Raw genomic sequence first — 21,906 nt, 5'->3', positions numbered from 1 at the left:
TAGCAGCCCCTGTGTATATTATAGACAGTAGCAGCTCCTGTGTATATTATGTAGAATTGCAGCCCCTGTGGAGACTATAGGGAATAGCAGCTCCTGTTATATTATAGGGAATAGCATCACCTGTATATATTGCAGGGAACAGCAGCCCCTGTATATATTATAGGGAATAGTAGCCCCTGTGTATATTATAGGGAATAGCAGCCCCTGTGTATATTATAGGGAATAGCATCACCTGTATATATTGCAGGGAACAGCAGCCCCTGTATATATTATAGGGAATAGTAGCCCCTGTGTATATTATAGGGAATAGCAGCCCCAATGTATATTATAGGGAATAGCAGCCCCTGTGTATATTATAGGGAATAGCAGCTCCAGTGTATATTCTAGGGAACAGCAGCCCCTGTGTATATTATAGGGAATAGCAGCTCCTGTTATGTTATAGGGAATAGTAACGCCTGTGAATATTATAGGGAATAGCAGCCCCTGTGTATATTGAAGGGAATAGCAGCTGCTGTGTATATTATAGGTAATAGCAGCCCATGTGTATATTATAGGGAATATCAGCTCCTGTGTATATTATAGGGAATAGCAGCCCCTGTGTATATTATAGGGAATAGCAACCCCTGTGTATATTATAAGGAATAGCAGCCCCTGTGTATATTATAGGCAATAGCAACTCCTGTGTATATTATAGGGAATAGCAGCCCCTGTGTATATTATAGGTAATAGCAGCCCCTGTGTATATTACAGGGAATAGCAGCTCCTGTGTATATTATAGGGAATAGCAGCTCCTGTGTATATTATAGGGAATAGCAGCCCTCGTGTATATTATAGGGAATCGAAGCCCTTGTGTATATTATAGGGAACAGAAGCTCCTGTGTATATTATAGGGAATAGCAGCCCTCGTGTATATTATAGGGAATTGAAGCCCCTGTGCATATTATAGGTAATAGCAGCCCCTGTGTATATTACAGGGAATAGCAGCTCCTGTGTATATTATAGGGAATAGCAGCTCCTGTGTATATTATAGGGAATAGCAGCCCTCGTGTATATTATAGGGAATCGAAGCCCTTGTGTATATTATAGGGAATAGAAGCTCCTGTGTATATTACAGGAATAGAAGCCCCTGTGCATATTATAGGTAATACCAGCCCCTGTGTTTATTACAGGAAATAGCAGCCCCTGTGAATTTTATAGGGAATAGCAGCCCCTGTGTATATTATCGGTAAGAGCAGCCCCTGTGTATATTTTAGGGAATAGCAGCCCCTGTGTATATTTTAGGGAATATCAGCTCCTGTGTATATTATAGGGAATAGCAACCCCTGTGTATATTATAGGTAAGAGCAGCCCCTGTGTATATTATATGGAATAGCAGCCCCAGTGTATATTATAGGTAAGAGCAGCCCCTGTGTATATTATAGGGAATAGCAGCCCCAGTGTATATTATAGGTAAGAGCAGCCCTTGTGTATATTATAGGGAATAGCAGCTCCTGTTATATTACAGGGAACAGTAGCCCCCGTGTGTGTTATAGGGAATAGCAGCCCCTGTGTATATTTTAGGGAATATCAGCTCCTGTGTATATTATAGGGAATAGCAACCCCTGTGTATATTATAGGTAAGAGCAGCCCCTGTGTATACTATAGGGAATAGCAGCCCCAGTGTATATTATAGGTAATAGCAGCCGCTGTGGATATTATAGGGAATAGCAGCTCCTGTTATATTATAGGGAATAGTAACGCCTGTGTATATTACAGAGAATAGCAGCTCCTGTTATATTATAGGGAAGAGCAGCCCCTGTGCATATTATAGGGAATAGCAGCTCCTGTTATATTATAGGGAATAGTAGCCCCTGTGCATATTATAGGGAATAGCAGCCCCTGTGTATATTATAGGTATTAGCAGCCCCTGTGTATATTATAGGTATTAGCAGCCCCTGTGTGTATTATAGGGAATAGCAGCTCCTGTTATATTATAGGGAATAGTAGCCCCTGTGCATATTATAGGGAATAGCAGCCCCTGTGTATATTATAGGTATTAGCAGCCCCTGTGTGTATTATAGGGAATAGCAGCCCCTGTGTATATTATAGGTAATAGCAGCCCCTGTGTATATTATAGGTAATAGCAGCCCCTGTGTATATTATAGAGAATAGCAGCTCCTGTTATATTATAGGGAAGAGCAGCCCCTGTGCATATTATAGGGAATAGCAGCTCCTGTTATATTATAGGGAATAGTAGCCCCTGTGCATATTATAGGGAATAGCAGCCCCTGTGTATATTATAGGTATTAGCAGCCCCTGTGTGTATTATAGGGAATAGCAGCCCCTGTGTATATTATAGGTAATAGCAGCCCCTGTGTATATTATAGGGAATAGCAGCCCCAGTGTATATTATAGGTAAGAGCAGCCCTTGTGTATATTATAGGGAATAGCAGCTCCTGTTATATTACAGGGAACAGTAGCCCCCGTGTGTGTTATAGGGAATAGCAGCCCCTGTGTATATTTTAGGGAATATCAGCTCCTGTGTATATTATAGGGAATAGCAACCCCTGTGTATATTATAGGTAAGAGCAGCCCCTGTGTATATTATAGGGAATAGCAGCCCCAGTGTATATTATAGGTAATAGCAGCCGCTGTGGATATTATAGGGAATAGCAGCTCCTGTTATATTATAGGGAATAGTAACGCCTGTGTATATTACAGAGAATAGCAGCCCCTGTGTATATTATAGGTAATAGCAGCCCCTGTGTATATTATAGAGAATAGCAGCTCCTGTTATATTATAGGGAAGAGCAGCCCCTGTGCATATTATAGGGAATAGCAGCTCCTGTTATATTATAGGGAATAGTAGCCCCTGTGCATATTATAGGGAATAGCAGCCCCTGTGTATATTATAGGTATTAGCAGCCCCTGTGTGTATTATAGGGAATAGCAGCCCCTGTGTATATTATAGGGAATAGCAGCCCCAGTGTATATTATAGGGAATAGCAGCCCCTGTGTATATTATCGGTAAGAGCAGCCCTTGTGTATATTATAGGTAAGAGCAGCCCCTGTGTATATTATAGGGAATAGCAGCCCCAGTGTATATTATCGGTAAGAGCAGCCCTTGTGTATATTATAGGTAAGAGCAGCCCCTGTGTATATTATAGGGAATAGCAGCCCCAGTGTATATTATAGGTAAGAGCAGCCCCTGTGTATATTATAGGGAATAGCAGCCCCAGTGTATATTATAGGTAAGAGCAGCCCCTGTGTATATTATAGGTAAGAGCAGCCCCTGTGTATATTATAGGGAATAGCAGCCCCAGTGTATATTATAGGTAAGAGCAGCCCCTGTGTATATTATAGGGAATAGCAGCCCCAGTGTATATTATAGGTAAGAGCAGCCCCTGTGTATATTATAGGGAATAGCAGCCCCAGTGTATATTATCGGTAAGAGCAGCACTTGTGTATATTATAGGTAAGAGCAGCCCCAGTGTATATTATCGGTAAGAGCAGCACTTGTGTATATTATAGGTAAGAGCAGCCCCAGTGTATATTATCGGTAAGAGCAGCCCTTGTGTATATTATAGGGAATAGCAGCCCCAGTGTATATTATCGGTAAGAGCAGCACTTGTGTATATTATAGGTAAGAGCAGCCCCAGTGTATATTATCGGTAAGAGCAGCCCTTGTGTATATTATAGGTAATAGCAGCCCCTGTGTATATTTTAGGGAACAGCAGCCCCAGTGTATATTATAGGTAATAGCAGCCCCTGTGTATATTTTAGGGAACAGCAGCCCCAGTGTATATTATAGGTAATAGCAGCCCCTGTGTATATTTTAGGGAACAGCAGCCCCAGTGTATATTATAGGTAAGAGCAGCCCCTGTGTATATTATAGGGAATAGCAGCCCCTGTGTATATTATAGGGAATAGCAGCCCCAGTGTATATTATCGGTAAGAGCAGCCCCTGTTTATATTATAGGTAAGAGCAGCCCCTGTGTATATTATAGGGAATAGCAGCCCCAGTGTATATTATCGGTAAGGGCAGCCCCTGTTTATATTATAGGTAAGAGCAGCCCCTGTGTATATTTTAGGGAACAGCAGCCCCAGTGTATATTATAGAGAATAGCAGCCCCTGTGTATATTATAGGTCAGAGCAGCCCCTGTGTATATTATAGGGAATAGCAGCCCCTGTGTATATTATAGGTAAGAGCAGCCCCTGTGTATATTATAGGGAATAGCAGCCCCTGTGTATATTTTAGGGAACAGCAGCCCCAGTGTATATTATAGGTAAGAGCAGCCCCTGTGTATATTATAGGTAATAGCAGCCCCTGTGTATATTATAGGGAATAGCAGCCCCTGTGTATATTATAGGTAAGAGCAGCCCCTGTGTATATTATAGGGAATAGCAGCCCCTGTGTATATTTTAGGGAACAGCAGCCCCAGTGTATATTATAGGGAATAGCAGCCCCTGTGTATATTATAGGGAATAGCAGCCCCTGTGTATATTATAGGGAATAGCAGCCCCTGTGTATATTATAGGTAATAGCAGCTCCTGTGTATATTATAGGGAATAGAAGCCTCAGGGTGATGCCTGACAGGTTTCCTTGGATTGAAGATCCTCTTCTCGTCCTGGATGTCTTATTTCTAATTTTATTTTTTCAAACAGCTGGTTCTACGGTGGGATTGCCCGAAGCGAGGCCGAGTCCATTCTGTTGGAGCAAGATGTGGGATTCTTCCTCATCAGGGCCAGCCAGAGCTCCAAGAATGAGTTCTCGATCTCAGTCAGGTATACAGAGTGGCTCTCCTACAAAGACGTACTGCCTAGCGGCCTCCTGGGGGCAACTTGGCTTAATTTATCATAAAATAGTACAGTACAGAAGAAGGCCATTTGGCCCATTGAGTCTGTTCCGGCACTCTCACCCCTGAGGTTGTGAGTTCACGCCCCACTTCAGCGCTCCACCAGAAGCACTTTACTGAAAGTGTGTTCAGGCCAAATCACTGAGAGGCAAAGTTTTAAAGCATTTGTTTTAGAATTAAGGTCTGACGTTTGCTGTATGAATGGCTCCTAAAATGACACACAGATTAATAGATAGACTGATTGGTTGGTTGCTTAATCAATGGATAGACAGATTTATTTTTGACAAGATTTTTGAACATCACAACATCTAAAACAGACTTGCAGACTAACTGATAGGGTGTATGTGGGGAGTGGAAAATTTGGATTATACATGACCATAAAGGAGAGAAAGGTTACGTCATTCGGGGAGCAGCAGGAAGAGGTACACGTTACAGTAGGATGGGATGCAGTAAAACAGGTGGAAATGGTGGGTTAGTGTCAGAACATGGGAGCTGTGCAGACGACATCAAAAGAAGGATTGGCGTTGTTTTTGGAAAACTAAGCAGGATACTGAAAGCTATAGATAGTTTGGTAAAATCAAAAAGTGCATGAAGCAATGATTATCCCATATTATCATTATACAGATCTGAATGTTGGAATGTGAGAAAAGCTGATTTGTGAAAGTTACTAACAGCGGCGATGAGTTGTTGAGAGGAGTATCCAGGATGTAAAGATTCAGGAGTCATCTTGGACAGCTTAGACTAGAAACAATTCTTTGACAGAAGATCCAAGTATTAAGTGTTACTGAAACATGGCGGGGACGTGAAATTAAGATATGGATCAGCCAAACTCTAATTGAATAGCGGAACAGGCTTGAGGGGCTGAATGGCCTCCTTCTTTTCTTGTGATATCAAAATCTAACTTTGCTACATGCTGTTATAGAAGTTTTTAAACCACAGGCTTGCTGCTACTTCAGCTCTTGTCTTAGCCACCCACACGGTAACGGGCAATGCTTTGAAAGCAACCCAAACAACAAGAAACAAAGAGAAAGTAACAGCAACATGACAAGGGATCTTCTGCCCCATGTCCTAGTTGCAGGTGCTACCAAGCCTTGATCTCTCGCCTGGAACCCAATTCGCCTCCTTGTGCCTTTCCAGGCTCCGTGTCCAAGAAGCTGGAATTATAATCGTTTCACAACTGGATTCTGAACTGAGAAATGGTTTTCTTTTCAGGCACGAGGAAGATGTCCAGCATTTTAAGGTCCTGCGTGATGGCAAAGGTCACTACTTCCTGTGGTCAGAGAAGTTCGAATCCCTGAACAAGCTGGTCGAATATTACAAAGTCAGCTCAATCTCCAAAACAACACAGATCTACCTGAGAGACTCCAAGAAAGAAGCAAAGGTAAATATAGGTGTCAGCTGAGGTTTAGTTTTTAGTTTTAGTTTTAGAGATACAGCACTGAAACAGGCCCTTCGGCCCACCGAGTCTGTGCCGACCATCAACCACCCATTTATACTAATCCTACACTAATTCCATATTCCTACCACATCCCCACCTGTCCCTATATTTCCCTACCACCTACCTATACTAGGGGCAATTTATAATGGCCAATTTACCTACCAACCTGCAAGTCTTTGGCATGTGGGAAGCTCTCACGCCCAAGTCTCCATTCCAGAGACTTGAGCACAACACCTAGGCTGACACGCCCAGTTCGGTACTGAGGGAGTGCAGCACTGTCGGAGGATCAGTACTGAGGGAATGCTGCACTGTCGGAGGGTCAGTACTGAGGGAATGCTGCACTGTCGGAGGATCAGTACTGAGGGAATGCTGCACTGTCGGAGGGTCAGTACTGAGGGAATGCTGCACTGTCGGAGGGCCGGTACTGAGGGAGTGCAGCACTGTCGGAGGGTCAGTACTGAGGGAGCGCTGCACTGTCGGAGGGTCAGTACTGAGGGCGCACTGCACTGTCGGATGGTCAGTACTGAGGGAGTGCAGCACTGTCGGAGGGTCAGTACTGAGGGAATGCTGCACTGTTGGAGGGTCAGTACTGAGGGAGTGCAGCACTGTCGGAGGGTCAGTACTGAGGGAGCGCTGTACTGTCGGAGGGTCAGTACTGAGGGAGTGCTGCACTGTCAGAGGGTCAGTACTGAGGGAGTGCTGCACTGTCGGAGGGTCAGTACTGAGGGAGCGCTGTACTGTCGGAGGGTCAGTACTGAGGGAGTGCAGCACTGTTGGAGGGTCAGTACTGAGGGAGCGCTGCACTGTGGGAGGGTCAGTACTGAGGGAGTGCTGCACTGTTGGAGGGTCAGTACTGAGGGAGTGCTTCACTGTTGGAGGATCAGTACTGAGGGAGTGCTGCAATGTCGGAGGGTCAGTACTGAGGGAGTACTGCACTGTTGGAGGATCAGTACTGAGGGAGTGCTGCAATGTCAGAGGGTCAGTGCTGAGGGAGTGCAGCACTGTCGGAAGGTCAGTACTGAGGGAATGCTGCACTGTCGGAGGGTCAGTACTGAGGGAATGCTGCACTGTCGGAGCGTCAGTACTGAGGGCGCGCTGCACTGTCGGAGGGTCAGTACTGAGGGAGTGCTGCACTGTGGAAGAGTCAGTACTGAGGGAGTGCTGCACTGTCGGAGGGACAGTACTGAGGGAGCGTGGTACTGTCGGAGGGACAGTACTGAGGGAGCGCGGTACTGTCGGAGGGACAGTACTGAGGGAGCGCGGTACTGTCGGAGGGGCAGTACTGAGGGAATGCTGCACTGTCGGAGGGTCAGTACTGAGGGAGTGCAGCACCGTCGGAGGGTCAGTACTGAGGGAGTGCAGCACTGTCGGAGGGTCAGTACTGAGGGAGCGCTGCACTGTCGGAGGGTCAGTACTGAGGGCGCGCTGCACTGTCGGAGGGTCAGTACTGAGGGAGTGCAGCACTGTCGGAGGGTCAGTACTGAGGGAATGCTGCACTGTTGGAGGGTCAGTACTGAGGGAGTGCAGCACTGTTGGGTCAGTACTGAGGGCGCGCTGCACTGTCGGAGGGTCAGTACTGAGGGAGCGCTGTACTGTCGGAGAGTCAGTACTGAGGGAGTGCAGCACTGTCGGAGAGTCAGTACTGAGGGAGTGCAGCACTGTCGGAGGGTCAGTACTGAGGGAGTGCTGCACTGTGGGATGGTCAGTACTGAGGGAGTGCTGCACTGTCGGAGGGTCAGTACTGAGGGAGTGCTGCACTGTCGGAGGGTCAGTACTGAGGGAGTGCTGCACTGTCAGAAGGGCAGTACTGAGGGAGCGCTGCACTGTCGGAGGGTCAGTACTGAGGGAGTGCTGCACTGTCAGAGGGGCAGTACTGAGGGAGCGCTGCACTGTCGGAGGGGCAGTACTGAGGGAGTGCTGCACTGTGGAAGAGTCAGTACTAAGGGAGTGCTGCACTGTCGGAGGGGCAGTACTGAGGGAGTGCTGCACTGTCAGAGGGTCAGTACTGAGGGAGTGCTGCACTGTCAGAGGGGCAGTACTGAGGGAGTGCTGCACTGTCAGAGGGTCAGTACTGAGGGAGTGCTGCACTGTCAGAGGGGCAGTACTGAGGGAGCGCTGCACTGTCGGAGGGGCAGTACTGAGGGAGTGCTGCACTGTCAGAGGGTCAGTACTGAGGGAGCGCGGCACTGTCGGACCATTCTGTCCCCGGCCTGCTGCAATGTTCCATTGAAGCTCAATGCAAGCTCGAGGAACAGCACCTCATCTTTTCACTCGGCTCTTTACAGCCTTCCCGACTCAACATTGAGTTCAGTAATTTTAGATCATAACCTCTGCCCCCATTTTTTCCTTTCTTCTTGTTTTCTTTGCTAGTTCATTTTTTTCCCCTCTTGTTTCTTTGTTAATCCCTCTATTTTGTATTCGGATAGCTGCTACCCTGCCAGTTAAACCTCACTCAGACACATCTTCTGTTTCTGTATTTGTCCCATTACCACTCCCTTTGTCTTTGTACCATGAAACCTTTCGTCATTTAATCTCTCCTGCCCTCCACCCTATCACAGACCTTTCCCTTTCCCATCCCCCCTTTCACTTGCTCAAAACCTATTACATTTCTAATTTTTCCCAGTTCTGATGAAAGGTCACACAGACCTGAAACTAACTCTGTTTCTCTCTCCACAGATGCTGCCAGACCTGAGTATTTCCAGCACTTTCTGTTTTCGTTTCAGGACCAGTAAAACCTGCCACGTCGCAGTCAAGCTAGTTCTGAGTAAATGTTTATTCTAATGTGGTTCTGTGACCCACTTACTGCTGACACCTGAGGGCACTCAGCAGTTTTTTGGTCGGAAGGAACCCAGCAGATTAAACACAAAGATTGGAGATTCTGCAGGGGGACAAATTTCCCCATCTTGTGCTGGGGTGGGGGAGGGAAATGCAGGCGAGAGATGGCGGGAAGGTGAGGCGGTGGGGGGGTGGGTGGGGGTGGTGGTTTTTGGGGCTGGAGGAGGGGAAGTCGTGCTGGATTGAGACTCAGTGCACAGCACAAAGGAACAGTGAGGATAACAGCAATGGTAAATCAGCCCTATCTAATACTTTTGGGAATCTTCTACAACAACAACTGGCATTTATATAGCACTTTTAAAGTAATAAAACATCCCAAGGTGCTTCATCAGAGCGTAATCAAACAAAAATTGGCACAAAGCCAAAGAAGAGACTAGTGCAAGTGAACAGCAGCTTAGTTTTAAGGAGTATCTTAAAGGAAGAGTGTAAGGTAGAGAGACGGAGAGGCTTAAGGAAGGAATTCCAGAGCTTACGACTTCGGCAGCTGAAGGCACAGCCACCAATGGTGGAGTGATAGAAATCAGGGATTCTCAAGAGGCCAGAATTAGAGGAGCGCAGAGATCTCAGAGGGTTGTAGGGCTGAAGGAAGTTACAGAGATAGGGAGGAGCCAGGCCATGGAGAGACTTGAAAACGAGAGTGAAAATTTTAAAACTGAGGCGTTGGTTGACTGGGAGCTAATGTAGGTCAGCGAGCATGGAGGAGATCAGTAAATTATAGATAGTATATCCATGTCAGTGGATGAATATATTTTTTATATAGAAGGTGGTGAGAAGGAACCTCAGAAACTCACTCCACAGGACCAAAGTGTGCAACTACATCGTTACCAACAACTGTTTACATACAGTATTTCCATTCTCAATGTTTACATTGGTGCTTTCAATGTGAAATGTTGACCATGAAAGCATGACCAAAAATTGGTGCGACAAGGTGCTGGACTGAAACTGTGCAGACGTGCAAAGGTTTTAATAATTTGCAGGGTATCTGTGTTTGTAACTGGTTTTAAATGCAATGGACCTTTAAGAACCTTTCTTTTTCAGGGAGGCTTTAGTCATCCTGACCCGCGACTTCCTGATCCACGAATGATGGGCTCACGAATGCCAGATTTCCGAATGCTAAATCCTCGAATGCCAGATTCCCGAATGCCAGATCCTCGAATGCCTAATCCCCGAATGCCAGATTCCCGAATGCCAGATTCCCGAATGTCAGATTCCCGAATGCCAGATTCCCGAATGCCAGATTCCCGAATGCCTAATCCCCGAATGCCTAATCCCCGAATACCAGATTCCCGAGTTCCAGATTCCCGAATTCCTGATCCACGACTGGCTAGCTCAGCAGGATCAAGCACACTTTTCAGTGACACCTCGTCTGTGAATCGAAAGGGCTCCAACCCACAGCCATCGTTCAGTGACGTACCATCCAAGTTCAGGCAGTCCTGCAGCCCACAGCCTCCTTTCCATGAACTGCCACCAGTGGTTAGGAAAGCCAACGAATGCCCACCGGTGCCGGTAAGTCCGATCATAGGCTCGTCAGAGAGAATGAACCAAATCTCTGGCGGGTTCGAGGGGCGAGTACAGAAGTGATGGAAACACTGTGTGCAACAGCAAGGTTCCTGAGTTGCTGCACCTACGGAAATGCCAGACCAGGATTAAACTAAGCTGGAACACTCCATTCCAGATCCAAAGCCTGGTCTTCCCTGAGAGCCTTGGTGCCAGTCAGCTCCTCCCCACCCCCCTCACCCCCGGGTCCCACTCTGAAATCGCACAGTTCTCTCATGCTGCATAAGTGCGAGTCTGCGCTCTCTCTTGCTCCTGCACTCTTGCTCTATTCGTCTCTCCCCTGCCCAAACTGTGGATTCCCTCTATTCTTTCGATCACTTTCTCTCTCAATCTCTCGCTTGCGTCTCCTTCTATCTCTCTCTCACTCTCTTACTGTCTCTTGGAGTTACTTCCTACCCAAGTCCTAGCTTCCTCCGTTTTCTCTTTATTTCTTGTGACTCTGTTCCCCACTCTCTCTTGTGCCCCTCTTATTATCTACCTCTCTCTCTCTCTCTCTCTCTCTCTCTATCTCTCCCCCCACCAGCACCCCCCTCTCTCCCCACCACGCCTCCCTCAAGTCCTGGATCTCTTTATGCTCTCCCTCTGTCATTAAGTCCAGATCTTAACCTGGCATGATATTGCCAGTTCCAATGGAGGGTCACACAAGACACAATGGCCTGTGTGCTCTCTTTTCACATGCTGACTGACCGGCTGTATATTTCCAACATTTTCTGATTTTCTTTTACACCATTGTCAGATGTTGTCATCAATGCAGTGGGCCTGTACAGACCCATCTCATGGATTAACAAGTCACGACTGTGTCTTTTAGATTGGCAAACGAGCCAGAGGGGAGATGAGGAATCATTTTTTCACGCAGTGAGTTGTTGTGACCAGCAATGCATTGCCTGAAAGGAATAGGGAGGTAACATATACTTAATGGCACAGTTCTAAAGCATGTACAGGACCTGGGGGTGCATGTGCATAGATCTTTGAAGGTGGCAGGACATATTGAGAGAGTGGTTAATAAAGTATGTGGGATCTTGGGTTTCATAACTAGAGGCAGTGAGTATAAAAGCAGGGAAGTTTTGCTGAACCTTTGTAAAGCTCTGGTTAGGCCCCAACTGGAGTTTAGGAAGGATGTGAGGGTCCTTGAGAGGGTGCAGAGGCGATTTACCAGAATGGTTCCAGGGATGGAGGATTTTAGTTACAAGGTTAGGTTGGAAAAGCTGGGGTTGTTCTCCCTGAAGCAAAGGAGATTGAGGGGAGATTTAATAGAGATGTACAAGATTATGACAGGCTTAGATAAGTTAGACAAGGAAAAACTGTTCCCAGTAACTGATGGTACAAGGACTAGGGGGAGGTTTTGGGAAAGAAATGCAGAGGGAATGTGAGGAAGAACTGTTTTCCGCAGCGAGTAGTAATGACCTGGAACCCGCTGCCCATGAGGGTGGTGAAAGCGGAGACAATGACTTCGAAAGGAAATTGTATGGGCACTTGAAAGAAGTGAACTTGCAGGGCTTCAGGGATCAGGCGGAGGAGTGGAACTGACTGGATTGCTTCGTGGAGAGCTGGCCCGGACTCGATGGGCTGAATGGCCTCCTTCTACGCTGTAAAAATAAAAAATGACTCTATGACTCTGAGGGCGTTGGATAAATACTTGAAGGGGGAAAGTCTGCAGGGCTGTGGAGAAAGAGCAGGAGAAAGAATTGGATAGTTCTTTCAAAGAGCTGGCATGGACACAATAGGCCGAAAGGCTTCCTTCTGTGCTGTTTGATTCTCTGATTCTATGATCTGAGGGAGCTCATTGGCAGTTTAGCTCATTGCTCAGCCTTTTTGAGGAACAAAGGAACAGAAGGAGACCATTCAGCCCCTTGAGTCTGTTCTGTATTCAGTTACATCATGGCTGAACCTCAACCCCATTTACAACAACAACAACTAGGTTTTATATAGCACCTTTAACATAGTAAAACTTTCCAAGGCGCTTTTATAGGAGTGATATAAAACAAAATTTGTTACTGAGTCACATTAAGGAGATATTAGGATAGGTGATCAAAAGCTTAGTCAAAGGGGTAGGAGTGTCTTAAGGAGAATAGAGAGGTAGAGAGACAGAGAGGTTTAGGGATGGAATTGCAGACGGCACGGCTGCCAATGGTGGAACAATGAAGATCAGGACTGCGAAAGAGGCCAGAATTGGAGGAGCGCAGAGATCATGGAGGGTAGTAGGGCTGCAGGAGGTTACAGAGATAGGGAGGGGCGAGGCCATGGAGGGATTTGAAAACGAGGAGAATGAGAATGGGATAAGAATTTTAAAGTTGAGACATTGCCAGACTGAGAGTCAGCGAGCACAGGCGGGTGAAAGGTGAATGGGACGTGGCGTGAGATGTCTGTTTAGCTCTGTATCCCTTGATACAGTTTCTCACTCAAAGTTTCCTCCTTGCAGAAAGCCCGGCGAGTTCGCGCCTTGTTCGATTTCACAGCTGAGGCTGACGATGAGCTGGAGTTCAAGAGTGGCGATATCATTGAGGTCCTGGACAACACGGACCCCTCGTGGTGGAAGGGGAATTTATGGGGACGGATCGGTTTGTTCCCAAGTAATTACGTGGCACCGATCAACCGGTGACACTGACTTGAACTCTGGAAAATCGTCATTGTCTTTCCGACACTCAGAATAGCGATCAATAAAATATTTGTGCTTTGATGAAGTCTGAAGATGTTTTGGTGTGAAGTCTGTGAATCCTGTTTAGATTTTGCACTTGTGAGTCAATCAATATTTTGGTCAAAATAAAGTTGGGAATTCCTAAGGAGCTGTCAATCCAACATCTTTGGGTTTAGTATGGCTTGGGTCAGATCTTCTTTGTCCTCCTTGTCTCGGGTGACAATGGGTAAGCGCCTAGAGGTGGTCAGTGGTTTGTGAAGCAGCGCCTGGAGTGGCTATAAAGGCCAATTCTAGAGTGACAGACACTTCCACAGGTGCTGCAGATAAAATTGGTTGTCGGGGCTGTTACACAGTTGGCTCTCCCCTTGCGCCTCTGTCTTTTTTCCTGCCAACTGCTAAGTCTCTTCGACTCGCCACTCTTTAGCCCCGCCTTTATGGCTGCCCGCCAGCTCTGGCGATCGCCGGCAACTGACTCCCATGACTTGCGGTCAATGTCACAGGACTTCAGGTCACATTTGCAGACGTCTTTAAAGCGGAAACATGGACGGCCGGTGGGTCTGATACCAGTGACGAGCTCGCTGTACAATGTGTCCTTGGGGATCCTGCCATCTTCCATGCAGCTCACATGGCCAAGTCATCTCAAGCGCCGCTGGCTCAATAGGGTGGATATGCTGGGGATGTTGGCCGCCTCGATGACTGCTGTGTTGGAGATATGGTCCTGCCACCTGATGCCAAGGATTCTCCGGAGGCAGCGATGATGGAATGAGTTGAGATGTCACTCTTGGCTGACATACGTTGTCCAGGCCTCGCTGCCGTAGAGCAAGGTACTGAGGACACAGGCCTGATACACTCGGACTTTTGTGTTCTGTGTCAGTGCGCCATTTTCCCACACTCTTGGCCAGTCTGGACATAGCAGCGGACGCCTTTCCTGTGCGCTTGTTGATTTCTGCATTGAGAGACAGGTTACTGGTGATAGTTGAGCCTAGGTAGGTGAACTCTTGAACCACTTCCAGAGCGTGGTCACCGATATTGATGGATGGAGCATTTCTGACGTCCTGTTCCATGATGTTCGTTTTCTTGAGACTGATGGTTAGGCCAAATTCGTTGCAGGCAGCTGCAATCCTGTCGATGAGTCTCTGCAGACACTCTTCAGTGTGAGATGTTAATGCAGCATCATCAGCAAAGAGGAGTTCCCTGATGAGGACTTTCCGTACTTTGGTCTTCGCTCTTAGACGGACAAGGTTGAACAACCTGCCACCTGATCTTGTGTGGAGGAAAATTCCTTCTTCTGACGACTTGAACGCATGTGAGAGCAGCAGGAAGAAGAAAATCCCAAACAGTTTAGGTGCGAGAACACAACCCTGTTTCACGCCACTCAGGATAGGAAAGGGGTCTGATGAGGCGCCGCTATGCTGAATTGTGCCTTTCATATTGTCATGGAATGAGGTGATGATACTTAGTAGCTTTGGTGGACATCCGATCTTTTCTAGTAGTCTGAAGAGACCATGTCTGCTGACGAGGTCAAAGGCTTTGGTGAGATCAATGAAAGCAACGTAGAGGGGCATCTGTTGTTTGCAACATTTCTCCTGTAGCTGGCAAAGGGAGAACAGCATGTCAATGGTCGATCTCTCTGCTTGAAAGCCACACTGTGCCTCAGGGTAGACACGCTCGGCCAGCTTCTGGAGTCTATTTAAAACAACTCGAGCGAAGACTTTCCCCACTATGCTGAGCAGGGAGATTCCACGGTAGTTGTTGCAGTCACCGCGGTCACCCTTGTTCTTATAGAGGGTGATGATATTGGCATCGCGCATGTCCTGTGGTACTGCTCCCTCGTCCCAGCTCAGGCAAAGCAGTTCATGTAGTGCTGAGAGTATAGCAGGCTTGGCACTCTTGATTATTTCAGGGGTAATGCCGTCCTTTCCAGGGGCTTTTCCACTGGCTAGAGAATCAATGGCACCACTGAGTTCCGATTTTGATGGCTGTTCGTCCAGCTCATCCATGACTGGCAGAGACTGGGCTGCATTGAGGGCAGTCTCAGTGACAACATTCTCCCTGGAGTACAGTTCTAGGTAGTGCTCAACCCAGCGGTCCATTTGCTTGCGTTGGTCAGTGATTGTGTCCCCTGATTTCGATTTGAGGGGGGCGATCTTCTTGATGATTGGCCCAAAAGCTCTCTTAATACCATCATACATTCCCCTGATGTTTCTGGTGTCAGAGGTCAGCTGAATATGACTGCATAGGTGTTGCCAGTAGTCATTTGCGCAGCGCCTGGCTGTTCTTTGTGCAGCGCTTCTGGCTGCTTTAAGTGCTGTGGATGTTAACTCGCTGGGGGCTTTCTTGTAGTTCAGCAGTGCAATGCGCTTAGCAGCTATGACAGGTTCCAGCTCTTCAAAGTGAGATTGAAACCAGTCTGCATTCCACTTCACACGTTTGCCATTGGTGGTCATTGCTGAGTCATAGATGGCATCTCTGATGTGGGCCCACTTGGTCTCTGCATCCTCTGTAGGAGTGTTTTGAAGGGCTTTTTCAGTGAATTTAGAAACTTATGTAACAGCTGTGGATGAGAAATTCTGCTAGTGTTGATGCGTGGGCGGCCCTTCTGCTTGGAGTGATGCAGCTTCTTTGGTTTGAGTCTAACCTTGCTGCACACCAGGGAGTGGTCACTGTCGCAGTCCGCACTGTGGAAGCTGTGTGTGATTTGAACGCTGTTTATAGAGGCTCGCCTTGTGACGATGAGGTCCAGCTGGTGCCAACAACGTGATCTTGGGTGCCTCCAAGAAACCTGGTGACAGGGTTTAGTATGAAAGAATGAGTTGCGGATGCAGAGGTTTTACAGACCGGACTGTTAGCATCTTGAAGAAGATGGCCAGCATAACAAAGGGGATGTGCGCAGAAAGCTCAAACTCCTGCTGCTCCTTTAATGCCGGAGCCGATACGGGGTCACATCGGAGCTGGGGTCGCAGTGCCCGGACTGGGGCGACAATGAGTGCATACCAAAGGCCCAGCGAGGCCTCGGCGCCCCCCTGCTGGTCTCGTACGGAAAATCCTTGATCGGAACCCGGGAGAAGAAGCTCCACATCACGGCCGGCCATGGCACTGACACCCCCGCTCCCCCTTCGCACCCCTCCCCCCCCACGCACCACCTTCCCCCCTCGCACCCCCTGCCCCCTTGCACCACCTTCCCCCCTCGCACCACGCCCCCCACCCCCTCCCCGTCCACCCTTGCACCACCTTCTCCCCCACCTCCTCCCCCTTCTCCCCTCGCACCCCCTCCCCCTTGCACCCCCTTCCCCCCTCGCACCTCCCGCTCCCCCTTCCCCCTGCACCCCTTTCCCCCAATCCCTCCCCCCTCGTATCCCCTCCCCCCTTCCCTCTCCCTCCACGAAATCGCACAGTTTACTTGTTCGGGCCCCTGCTCAGGGATAGGAGCTAACAACCCCACTGCCTTGTGGGTGTTTCGGGAGAGACCAAGGCTAAGGGAGTAAACCCTAACAGAAAATCCAGAGGGTACTCCTAAGGCGGTCATGTGTCACCTTTGCCATGTTTCCAGCAGTTCCTGCAGCCATACTGGTGCCATACGTTGTGCTCTGCACTCCTTTGGACCCCACCAGGAAGGCCGAGAGGGGGGTTTTGACGCTTGGGCAACTCACAACCTCCATACATCCGCCCAGGCTTGTGCCATGGAGAGGTCACTCTATAGTCACCTCACAACGACTAAAACAATACGGAAGGCAGCAGTTACGGGTTATAAGTCCAGCTCAATTGGCACAGAGATTGGGTGCCACGGGTTGCCTTTGTCGGTTGGAGAGGTCATCACACCTCACTGGACAGTTACCGCCCGCCTCAAACCGGGCAGCCCCCGGTCAGTAAGGTTCTGTCCCGCCACAGTCCACCTGCTTCAATGGGTGCTTGGAGCTCAGGGTCATTGCCCGATAAGTGGACTGTAACACCGCACCAAACAGCACGACAAAAAAAGGAAAGAAGGTACCAGCCCTTCGTTTTGCAAGCTGGAACGTCAGAACTTTGTGTCCTGGCCTGTCGGAAGACTTTACACAAATCAACGATTCTCGGAAGATCGCCATCATTAACAACGAACTCAGCAGACTCAATATGGACATTGCAGCACTTCAGGAGACATGCCTCCCTGCGACTGGATCTCTAAGAGAGCAAAACTACACCTTCTTCTGGCAGTGTAAGGATCCTGAAGAACCAAGACAGCATGGAGTGGGCTTCGCCATCAGAAACTCTTTGCTCAGCATGATAGAGCCACCTTCAAACGGCTCGGAACGCATACTGTCCATCCGACTGCTCACCGCCTCTGGTCCAGTACACCCACTCAGCATCTATGCTCCAACACTCTGCTCCACACCTGAAGTTAAAGACCAGTTCTACGAGGAATTCCATAATATCATTAGTAGCATCCCCAATACCGAACATTTGTTCCTGCTGGGGGACTTTAATGTCAGGGTTGGGGCCGACCATGACTCATGGCCCTCCTGCCTTGGGCGCTATGGCATTGGAAGGATGAATGAGAATGGACAGAGACTGCTGGAGTTGTGTACCTATCATAACCTCTGCATCAGCAAATCGGTCAGATAGTTTCACATTAAAAGGTGAAATGGACCAGTCTTTCAGATTAATCTCCGAGATTCAGGTTACAATGTGAAACATCTGCCAACCCTCAAAAATAAAGTTGGTGGCTCCCTTAATGTTTATTGTCAGGTGTCAGCAGTGGCTTAGTGGGTAACACTCTGGCCTCTGGGTCAGAGGTCATGAATTTGAATCCCTTCAGCCAATTATCCAGTCTGACGCTCCCAGTGCATTGCCAAGGAAAGGCTGTACGTGTAAGAGGTGCTGTCTTTTGGATGAGATGTTAAACCCAACACCCTGGCCCGCCCTTTTGGGTGGACGTACACGATTCATGTTTGTGGGATCTTGCTGAGTGAACACTTGCTTCCCCTCCCCCCGTGCAAGGCAGTGTCTGTGATGAGGTCATTTCAAACGAGCAGCAAATACTTTCCAATCAGGGAGGGTGTGAGTGTTGCAGAGTCCTATTTGGAGAGCAAGTGTAGAGACGCTTGCAAATCGAGTGAAATATTTGGTTATTCACACACAGCAAACTCATAGATATCTTTGTCATCTGGTTTATCCATTCACCTGGAATACATTTGGCTCAGTGGTAACATTCCTGCCTCGCAGTCAGAAGGTTCCAGATTTAAACCTTGCTTCAGACAGTTGGGCTGATGTGGGACCCTCTTGTCCAGTGGGTATGGGTGATCCGTCCCTAATCGTATGTGCTGTGGGTGCCAATCTAACCCTCCTAACTCGAATAACCACCCTATCAGTTGGATAATCATAGATCATGGAAGGAGTGGTCAAGTCACAGCCTGTTAATCAACCTGCGAATCCTTCCATTACTTTTTTTTAATTTCCAAAATATACTTTATTCATAAAAATCTGTAAAAATTACATTCCCAAACAGTTTAAAACAGCATCAAGTCAAAGAATACAGACAGTGCAAAGGTGATCAGTTACCTTCCGTACAATCATGAGTTGCCTCACAACCCTTCCATTTCATTGTCATGCCATATACATTTTTACATTTACAGCACACAAAATTTCTCCGATACAGTTCGAGGGGTTTCCCATGGATCCAGTCCCTCCGTTCAGCTTGGTGGGGGGACCTTACACTGTGGTCTTTCCCCATTGAGCCTTTGCTGCGGCTGCCCCAAGCTTTAGTGCGTCCCTCAGCACGTAGTCCTGGACCTTGGAATGTGCCAGTCTGCAACATTCGGTGGTGGACAACTCTTTGCGCTGAATCCTTCCATTACTTTTTTTTTTATTTCCAAAATATACTTTATTCATAAAAATCTGTAAAATTTACATTGCCAAACAGTTTCCAAACAGCACGAAAAAATACAAACATTGCAAGGGAGATCAGTTTCTTTCAATACTGTCATGTGTTTCTTCCCAACCCTTCCGTTTCACAATTGTCATGTCAATTACAGTTTTACATTTACAGCAAATGAAAATTTTCCCCATACAGTTCGAGGGGTTTCCCATGGATCCAGCCCCTCAGTCCAGCTTGGTGGGGGGACCTTACACAGTGGTCTTTCCCCATTGAGCCTTTGCTGCGACTGCCCCAAGCTTTAGTGCGTCCCTCAGCACGTAGTCCTGGACCTTGGAATGTGCCAGTCTGCAACATTCGGTGGTGGACAACTCTTTGCGCTGGAAGACCAGCAAGTTTCGGGCAGACCAAAGGGCGTCTTTCACCGAATTGGTAGTCCTCCAGCAGCAGTTGATGTTTGTCTCGGTGTGCGTCCCTGGGAACAGCCCGTAGAGCACAGACTCCTGTGTTACAGAGCTGCTTGGGATGAACCTTGACAAAAACCACTGCATCTCTTTCCACACCTGCTTTGCAAAGGCACATTCCAGGAGGAGGTGGGCGACCGTCTCTTCCCCACCACAGCCACCGCGGGGGCATTGCGCGGAGGGGGCGAGACTTCGGGTGTGCATGAAGGATCTGACGGGGAGGGCCCTTCTCACCACCAGCCAAGCTACGTCTTGGTGCTTGTTTGAAAGTTCTGGTGATGAGGCATTCCGCCAAATGACTTTGACGGTCTGCTCGGGGAACCATCCGACAGGATCCACCGTTTCCTTTTCCCGTAGGGCCTTGAGGACATTCCGTGCAGACCACTGCCTGATGGACCGGTGGTCAAAGGTGTTTTTCCGCAGAAACTGCTCCACGAAGGATAGGTGGTACGGCACGTCCCAACTGCATGGAGCGTTCCGCGGCAATGTGACCAGGCCCATCCTTCGCAACACCGGGGACAGATAGAACCTCAGCACGTAGTGAATCCTTCCATTACTCCAAAGGATGAAGATATGAAACCAACCTTTGTCCTTACAATTCTGCTCTATTCTCCCTCCTCCCCAAGTCCTTCTTCTGCCCTTAAGGACATTGTTCCTCACTGGGATGCAGCTCCCAGGAGCTTGTAGCTCTTGTCGTCTTCACCTGAGCCATCAGCTGTGACCCCAAACAGAAACACGATCACCTTCATACAACTTTGAGATCTTGGCTGGCAGTTTGAGTGTATGTCCAACAGAAATACTCCAAAAGTCTTATCGCGAGTGAAATAGGTCTGACGACACAGAGTTTGCTGCTCGCTGATTTAATAGTTAAGATAGAGTTCTCAATAAATTGATGACTTGACAGATAAGAAACAATATTTAAAGGAAACAGATGTTGGTTAAGAAGTGCGAGAAAGAGGAGTGGAGAGAGGATCAATATGCAAGCTGTTGATGAACAAACCAAAATGCTCTCCATCCTTGATATAACAGGGGCTTCAGTGCGGCATTGGGAATTAAGTAACTCGATCAGGGCCTGTCAAACATCTTTACTGCTTCACCATCATTGTGGATGCAGTGGTTTAGGGCCTATTTTATTAGACTAGTAAAGGCTGGGACTTAATCCACAGAACATGAATTCAAATCCCAAAGTGGACAGCTTGTGAGTTTGAATTCAGATTTCAAAATCTGGAACTTAAAAACTTGGGATCAGTGACCATGAAGTGACCCTCATTCCAGCGAACTGCTCAAAGGCTCACTACTACCTTCTCACAGAATCACAGAATAATACAGTGGTGAAGAGGCCCTTCGGCCCATCGAGTCTGCACCGATGCATTAAAGACACCTGACCTGTCTACCTAATCTCATTTGCCAGCACTTGGCCCATAGCCTTGAATGTTATGACGTGCCAAGTGCTCATCCAGGTACTTTTTAAAGGATGTGAGGCAACCCGCCTCTACCACCCTCCCAGGCAGGGCATTCCAGACCGTCACCACCCTCTGGGTAAAAAAGTTCTTCCTCAAATCCCCCTTAAACCTCCTGCCCCTCACCTTAAACTTGTGTCCCCTCGTAACTGACCCTTCAACTAAGGGGAACAGCTGCTCCCTATCCACCCTGTCCATGCCCCTCATAATCTTGTACACTTCTCACGGTAACTAGGGATGGGCGATAAGTTCTGGCCTCGTCACGACACCCACATCCCAAGAATGCATTTTTTAAAAAGGTCTTTGTTTGACTTGATTAATGTGGGGTCAGTGAGAAAGGCCATGAGGGAGTCTTCGCTAGAATTCCCCCCTGCCCCCCCGCTGCTCAAGAAATGGAGCCTGATCTTTGCTCGTTGTGTCACTGCAGCAACGTAGCCGAGATCGGGAAACCCCAGCGATACTGTGCGAGCTGCCGTTCTCTGGCACCTCCTTCTCAAGTGTTTTGAGTTTTGTTGCCCTTCTGGCCTGTTCCCCATGTCCATCGTTCCACCATTGGAGGCCGTGTCTTCAGCTGCCTGGGCCCTAAGCTCTGGAATTCCCTCCCTAAACCTCTCCACCTCTTAATCCTCCTTTAAGATGCTTTAAATCCTACCTTTTTGACCAAGATTTTGGTCACCTGTCCCAATAGTCAATACCTCCTTTTGTCTGATAATGCTCCTGGGAAGCACCTTGGGACGTTTTACGACATTTAAGTTTCTATATAAATACAAGTTGTAGTTTTTGAAACACGCCGACTCAGAAATACCTGAGCGGATGTGCAATGGTTGCTACTT

The 21,906-nt window shown here is 48.0% G+C and overlaps 1 protein-coding gene across 4 annotated transcripts in view; it reads left to right on the top strand.

The window, feature by feature from the left end:
- The window catches only part of LOC137353476 (growth factor receptor-bound protein 2-like), a 79,375-nt gene extending 66,021 nt beyond the window's left edge, over positions 1–13,354 (top strand). For all 4 annotated transcript variants that reach the window (XM_068019799.1, XM_068019800.1, XM_068019802.1 and 1 more), the window contains 4 exons: positions 4,646–4,765; positions 6,049–6,217; positions 10,148–10,615; positions 13,086–13,354. In XM_068019799.1, the coding sequence (XP_067875900.1) occupies positions 4,646–4,765; positions 6,049–6,217; positions 10,148–10,615; positions 13,086–13,265 (937 nt within the window). In that variant the 3' untranslated portion in view covers positions 13,266–13,354. The remainder of the gene's footprint in view (positions 1–4,645; positions 4,766–6,048; positions 6,218–10,147; positions 10,616–13,085) is intronic.
- Positions 13,355–21,906: the final 8,552 nt, after the last annotated feature.

Source organism: Heterodontus francisci, chromosome 41 (assembly GCF_036365525.1).
Source record: "Heterodontus francisci isolate sHetFra1 chromosome 41, sHetFra1.hap1, whole genome shotgun sequence".
NCBI classification, from domain to species: Eukaryota; Metazoa; Chordata; class Chondrichthyes; order Heterodontiformes; family Heterodontidae; genus Heterodontus; species Heterodontus francisci.
The sequence above is the reverse complement of the archived record's forward strand: the minus strand, read 5'-3'. Positions and strand labels throughout refer to the sequence as shown.